A 7,844-nucleotide genomic window follows, 5' to 3' on the forward strand; every position below is an offset into this window, starting at 1 on the left:
GGACGACCGATAAGTTTCGCATTACACAGGAATATACTGTATATATATAAGTGGATAGTCGCGGGGACTATTGCGCACATACGATTGCTCCGGAACGATCGGAGGAACGTCGACTGGCCGATCGCCGCCGCGTAAACGACTCCGCCGTATATATAACGCGTATTAGGTGTTTTTATTACTCGCTCGTGACAGCTTTACGACTCGATACTTTTTACAACTGCTGCTGGTGCTGCTTCCGTTGCGCAGGTCACTCGCGCGCCCGAACACGGTTTTACGCGTTTTATCCGAACCGCTGCGGAACGGTTAGGAGAAGAAAAAAAAAATAAATCGAATCCCGACTAAACCCGTATTGAAACGTCTCTATTAATTACGACGGTGACCCGACGGCCGGCATTCGAAATATACGTATGCAAATCGTCCGTGCACGACGCTTTCACGGCCGTAAAATATACGCGTACGTGTCGCAGAATATTATGTCAAACGTAACGGCTCACTACGGCTAAGGATGTTTCTTAGAAGGATACGCGGTTCGGTCAAAGTTCGGAACGGTTAATTTTTCGGAGTGACACGTTTCGCGCATCATCATGATTGAGATGTGCCCGAAAACGGGTTTTTTTTCTCTCCTCCGAGTGATGCGCTAAATATATTTTCTCTCTCTCCGTCCCCGTTGCACGTCCGTAATATCGTTATGCCATCGCTGCTTCAGCTGCTGCTACTAGTACAATGGCGCGCGCAATCGTATTTTGACGACCACTGTGTCTCGGTACCGCACGAGATTATTAATACGACGTGTACACACACGCTTACACAATAATAGTACGTCGACGACGCGCCGAGTGCCATTTCGAAGGAATAACCATAACGGCTCGCGCGCGTTAACGTACGGCACGTACTCGTAGCGCTCGTGGAAAAATTCAAATTCCGTTTGCACTCCATATAACATCTGCTTATTATTAGTTTCTACGCGCGACCCGTCTTCCGTTACCGAAGCCGTCGGTGGCCGAGCGAGTTTCGTAGTATATTTCATGTGCGCGCGCGCGAAAGGCAAAAAAAAAAAAATAAAAAAATATTAAAACAATTTGTTTCTCATGTCGAATTTTACGCTACGCTCTCCGCGCTCGACCGCAGCTTTACCGCCGATCAAACCGAACGTACAACGTGCGACGACGTTATAACGGCACCGGGTAATACATCGGGAGATTAACTGTTAAGGCTCCGGGCAACAACAGTATCGTACAACTCGATTTCGGTGCGTTTTAATTGGAAAATTTATAAGCCCGTGCAACAAACGGCGAGTTATAAATGCGTTTTTAATTGAAATCCAAAAGAAAAATTTAAAAAACACGCGTTTCACGTTAAGATTATAATTACGTATCTTATTCGTATCGCGGGTTAATTAAAATGTTATTTAATCTGTGCGCGCATACGGCTGTCCGGTAAGCAGAGCGGATTCGACCGTCGTAATTATATTACGGTTTGCTGTTCACGCGCGGAATATGTAAATTCGGTGTCTCGAAGTGCACCTCGCCGCCTATGTATTTACATACGAGTATACAAATTATCGCCCCGATTCACTCGCACGCACGCGCACAAACAATTGTTTTAGAAAGCTCCGAATTAATAGGTATACATCGTCGATGGTCGCACGACGTATTTTTTTTTTCTTTTTCGGAGCGCGAGGGATTATTTAAAATAACCTCGTTTTTTGTCCATTCAAAGCGCATCGTCGTCGCGAACAACGAAATACATGCCCGCGTTCTGTAAATGCGTGTACGCTAAACGGTGACGTTACGGGTAGGCACACCGTGTGCACCACGTTATGTAGGGCGTACGCGCTCAGGGTCGCGGACATGCGTTGTTCGGATATTGCTAGTGAAAGGACGAAGAAGAGTCGATTTCATCGGCTCCCCCGTGAGGTCGTGCACCTATTACGGGTACATGTACGGTATAGGTCACGCGTAAACGATCCCCTACGCAGTTTACGAAATTCGAAATTTATGGCCGCCCGTCCGACCGTCGTCTTTGTCGGCGGCGGTGACGATGACGACGTTTTACACGGTGTATACCAACGTGTACGTTGGTTATTATTTTACCGGATCGAGTTTTACACTCTCGTCGAGGACGTACCGTTGTTATAATTGCTGTTAATCGCCGCGGAACCGTACTGAAAAATAAATATCATATTCATATGTACATGTCTAGCCGTTGAAGTGTAACGTTTCGGCAGTTGTCGAGTGATACTCGTTGACCCGAGGATCGACGGACGGCGTTTTTACCCGTAATATACATAAACCAAGGCTACAATAAACCTTTGAAGACAAAAAAAAAAATTAAAAGAAAAAAAAAAAATCAATCATAATATCGAGAAAGAAACGTTAGCAAAACTCTCGATCAAAATTATTTTTGTTAAATTCAATTTCATCCGAAAATCCGATAAAATAATAGCTGTGCACAAATTGATCGTAAACGCCTAGCATTAGTTCTATCAACGGCGCTCGCTATGATTTCAAACACTTTTCGCCAATTACCGGTGTTTGTTGCGCTCTTTTCGGTAACGGTCGACATTCTACTGTTTGCGACAACTTACGCCCGGTCGAGAGTACGAACTAGTTAAGCGCGTATTTTTTGTCCCTTAATTTTTTTCCCATCACTATTCCGGTCTGTACGGTTAGTACCCTGTTCGTTTAAATATTGCTTACCGGCGAATCGCGCCGGCGATGGTTCGAACCGTTACGGCTGTCGCACCGCGATAAACGCACGCGGGGAGGGAAGGGGGAATAATGGTAACCGTTGTTTTACGTGTTTAGCAATCCGCGTACTTCGTTGTGAAACGCCCTGTGCTCACCCAGTACGTAATACAATACTAATGACGTTCTCACGTGTTTTGTGTGCCCTCCGCGCAGGTTCGTTGTCGAGCATCGGCATGGGCGTGGGATCGAATCCGCTGGAGTGGACGGGCCAGGTGACCGTGCGGAAGAAGAGGAAACCGTACTCCAAGTTCCAGACGCTGGAGCTGGAGAAGGAGTTCCTGTTCAACGCGTACGTGTCCAAGCAGAAACGATGGGAGCTGGCCCGAAACCTAGCGCTGTCCGAGCGCCAGGTGAAAATATGGTTCCAGAACAGGCGCATGAAGAACAAGAAGAACAGCCAGCGGCAGGCCGTGCAACAGCAGCAGCAGCAACAGCAGCAGCAGCAGCAACAGCACACCGCCAACAACAACAACAACAACAACAACAACAACAGTAACGGGAGCGCGAACGCCAACCATCAGCATCACATGCAGGTGATCGGCGGCCACCACGGCAACGGGCCAATCAAACACCATCAGTGACCGTCGTTTTACTCTGGAGCCACCGCGGTCGCTCACCCGCCGTTGCACCATCTACACCATCAAATACACGCGCCTCCGCCGCCGCCGCATCACCTTCACCAACACTATCCGATGCAGCAATCCGTTTGAAAAAGACAGGTACTCGGAATCTCCCCCTCCCCCCCCACCGGTCGTTCGCGTGATTTTTCCGTGCGCGAGTTTGTGATAAACGTCAACGTATGATAAGTGCGTGTACTTGATCACGACCCTAAGCCTAAAAACGTAACTTTGATGAAAAAAAAAATTGTCATTTCCACCGTTATCGACAACGTTTAGTCTTCGTTGCTTCCGCGTGCAATATTCGCGTTCACGCACTTCATTAGAGATGGTAAAGAGAGAGAGAGAGAGAAAGAGAGAGAGAGAGAGAGTGAAAAGCGGTTTACGTTCGATCGTTACGTTTTCGGGTGTTCGGTTCTATAAAATTCGGGTTTAATACATTTTTTTTTCTTTTTCACGAACACCGAACGAAGTTCACGAACTCAACGCGCGACGCATTCCGAAACGGCGGAAAAATAAAACGTGCGGCCATGGTACGTATTATATTTGTAATACGTTAATCCGGTGCGCGCATAATTGATCGGCTCCAGAGTGGCAAAGTTATAGGTCACAATTTGTACATATAGGAAATACGATTTAAGTTACTGTACATGTTAACACGTACACACACACACACATACTTATATATACTATTAGATTAACTTATACATACTGTGTTTTTACTATATATAATGGAACGTGTATATGACGCAATATAAAATGATGTAGAATATAATAATACAATATGTGTAAAGTTCCCGGGTCGGACGCGTTCGGGTTCACAAAAACATATTATTTTGTACAGCTATTGTATAGGTATGTTTATTGAATACGAGTTTTTTTTTTTTCTACTTAGCCTCTAACTTAAACAATAATATTTACGATAATAATAATAATATAATAAGTGTACGATTAGTCGTTTCGTAAAATATAACCAGTGGATTTTTTTTTTTTAGATAAAAAACTATCGATCTCCGTCTTTAAGCGAGTTTTAGCGTTTTCTTTTTTGATATTAACTATGAACTGTAAATATTATTATTATTATTATTATTATTATTATTATTAAATAATAATTATCTATCGTATGAATATTACATAATATTACCCCTGATTGAAATAGTAGTTGTAGAGTGGGTTTCTTCGTCGTCCCTATATCTCGTTTACATAAATTAATATACTATACAATTATAATAATATAAGCAACAAATACAAAAACGATTTATAACGCGCTGCTTTGAAATTCGATTGTTTTATTTTTTTATTTCGTTTATACGCTACGGCATTTTTTATTGCAAATCGCAGTATTATTAATTATCTATATACACGAGTATATACATTTATTATTTTCGTTGTAAATAATCTGTCTATGACTTACGTTGTATTCTACGGATTTGTACGAAATGTATCTGGTATATACGTATAGATATAAGTTACGTGTATTATAAATATGTAAGTTTTGACATTTTTTGTTTTTTTTTTTCTACGTTATTTTGTGTTCTGGTTATGTATGACTATTTTTGTTGTATTAATTCATTATCATTATTATTATTGTAATATTTTTTTTTTTTTTTGTTTGGTTCAACTTTAGCGTTTAGACTATATTTATTGGTGCCAAAATGTATTTTACTTTTTGTATAAACTCCCTATCCCCCTTCCCCCATAACAGCTTTAACCGTCAATGAGAACGTTTATGAAATATATTTATTGTATCTTTATTATTTATCCGTAGGCATATTCATGTAAAAACAAAATATGCGTCGAAACAATTTTCAATAATAATTGTAGATTTTTGAAAAATTAAAACATTACGTACTTTTTTTTAAATATATATATATATATATATATATATTATATATTTAATAATTATAGATTATGGGAATAAAACGAAACAAAACCATAAATTTATCGTGTTCAACGAACGATTTTATAGCGATCAAAGTTTCGTTATAAAACGTAATAACCGATACCGGTGTTTTACCGCATAGAGTGAATACGTGGTACGTTTGGAACAGAAAAAATATGCACTATTACATCACGAGTATATCATCTATTCTGATCATTGTTCGTACGGGTAAACGCGGATATTTCACGTACGATAATACAGCGTGACTATATGTACATATATTTGATAATTTTTTTTTTTCTACAATATTATACAATATAAAGTGTAAGTTAGTGTAATTTTTTTTTCTAAACAGTAGACTATTTATATACAATAATATTATTATTATTATCATTATTATAATTACGTGTAAATTGAATTCCGTTTCGAAAAACTATACGCACATAAAGGTATATATTATTATGTATGTATCAATGTGTACGTAAAAATAATATTGTTTACCATTTATCTGTCCTAAATCTATTTAATCCGATTTGTTATGTTAGTATTTTGAAATGAAAAAAAAAAAAAAAAAAAACAAGATACAAAAAGTCAGTGTAAACTTACGGTGTTGTTATTAGTGTGCGTGACATTACGTTCGACGGCACTCAATGTTTCAACCCGAGAAAGATGGTTGAAGTGAAGTCACCATCGAAACTCATTGGTAAACGTTTTGCGCGACAGAAAATCTCTCTGCGAAACAGAATCATCGGATTTCACTTGAAACCAGACGCGTGCGTCCGTGAAAATCTAACGAGGCTCGTCACCGATATCGTAAGTATACGGGGTTCAATCCCACTTGCCCGGAATCGATTACGCCGCGTGTTCAACGGACAAAAACGATTAGTTTTCGACTTTCGCCCGGGACGATTTCTTACCCGTAAATAATTATTCTTTCGGCGTGCACATCTTATTCTTATTATTATTATTATTTTTTTTTAAATTTAACTTGATTCCTTCGTACGACCGTTACGACGCGTTACGCAGCGGTGCCGATCCCTGCGGTGTACGTGTCGCGGATGTAATACCCTGTTTAGACGGGCGATTCCGCGGTGGACAGGTACGCGATTTCGATTGCGGACGCAATGCTGTTTCGAAATCGCAGTTGTTAACTTTATACGGTTGTCTTGTCAGCCGAATCACATTTTGTTTTCATGCAACACGCATGGGCGTCCCGAACCCTCGGCGGTACACGGGGCCTTACGTTTGCCGAATCAAAACCGCAGGGCTTGATTATCAAGCACACGGGGTGTTATTGACAGTGGCGTGTTTGAAACGCGGTACACGATTGACCGCAGCCAATGCTCGTGCGGCATCCCAATGAAATGTCTTGGTAGCTCTAGGCGCGACAACTCGTCAGACGGTTAACAAACGCCGTCAGTCATTGCCACCCACTCGTCCATCGCCTCCCAGTTCACAATGTTGAAATACGATCCGGACCTTCTGACACGTCGTTTACAACGTTTTAACGGGAAAACAAACGGAACGATTGCCAACGGAGTTAATAACCCGTGAAACGAAATGTTAAACACGATTTAAGGTATAAACGATGGACAACGAACGTACTTGTAACGTGAACAAATAATCACTACAACAACGTCGTCTCCTAGAGCGCCTGCGATCTCTAGTGTTCTCATCGTATATCGAAACCGAATCGATTGCGAACAATAGATTTCGTTTTGTCCGCAGCACGGGGAGACGAGTCGAAAAATTAGAGACACGTTTAAAAATCTAAATAACAATGTCGAATGAGGAAATGGAAAAACTTTTAAAAGTATGCAATGCGCCGGGACACATCCTTCCGAGAGCGAAAAAAAAATAAAATACGACAGTTTTATTTATAAATCGAGCGTCTGTAAGACTGCGATTTACATGCGAACCGCGGCGTCATCTCCGTACACGTACTGTTGGCATAAGGGGGCGTTCTTGAGCTTACGAAAAACAAAAAAAAAAAAAAACAAACGTTGAACGCTCCCCGTACATTTTCATCGGCCTCTGGACGTCAAACCTCGCGGCACTGCTCAACCCGCAATGAACCGGTTCGATCCGGAACATCCGGCCGAGGCGATTGCGGGGTCCTCCGACCCGGTAAATTTGAATGCTGGCCGCGGTCGACGATCGCGTGCAGCAGTACGACAACCGTGTACACCAGGGGTGGCCAACCCAGATATGATGTTGCGGGCCACTTTGGAAATACATTGCGAGTCCGCGGGCCACGTATAAAATTATATTTGTGTTTTGCTGCAATGCAAAAAAAATTTGGAGTAAACATTTTAAACTGGATGAATTATTATTAAAAAATAAGTGTTGGCGTATTAATTATTTGAAATAAACATAATGAATAATCATTGTCTTTATAACCGTATTCCGAATCTGATTCTTTCAAGAACTCTTCAAATTGTCGATGCGGAAGCGCATGCTATCGAACGTGATTCACTGTTTTTTACGACTACTAGAATAACATGGTTCATTGACAAATACTTGGGAACAAAGATTTTGTCGCCGAACAGTTTGTTAATAATACGGGTTCCGTGTTATGCGGGCATTCCAGAATAT

At 41.3% G+C, this 7,844-nt stretch overlaps 1 protein-coding gene across 4 annotated transcripts in view; it reads left to right on the top strand.

The window, feature by feature from the left end:
• LOC112681957 (homeobox protein Hox-D9-like) overlaps window positions 1-5,164 on the top strand; it is a 106,034-nt gene extending 100,870 nt beyond the window's left edge. For all 4 annotated transcript variants that reach the window (XM_025552343.1, XM_025552341.1, XM_025552342.1 and 1 more), the window contains one exon: window positions 2,904-5,164. In XM_025552343.1, the coding sequence (XP_025408128.1) occupies window positions 2,904-3,331 (428 nt within the window). In that variant the 3' untranslated portion in view covers window positions 3,332-5,164. The remainder of the gene's footprint in view (window positions 1-2,903) is intronic.
• Window positions 5,165-7,844: the final 2,680 nt, after the last annotated feature.

This window comes from Sipha flava, unplaced genomic scaffold (assembly GCF_003268045.1).
Source record: "Sipha flava isolate LNK unplaced genomic scaffold, YSA_version1 1_pilon_pilon, whole genome shotgun sequence".
Classification (NCBI taxonomy): Eukaryota; Metazoa; Arthropoda; class Insecta; order Hemiptera; family Aphididae; genus Sipha; species Sipha flava.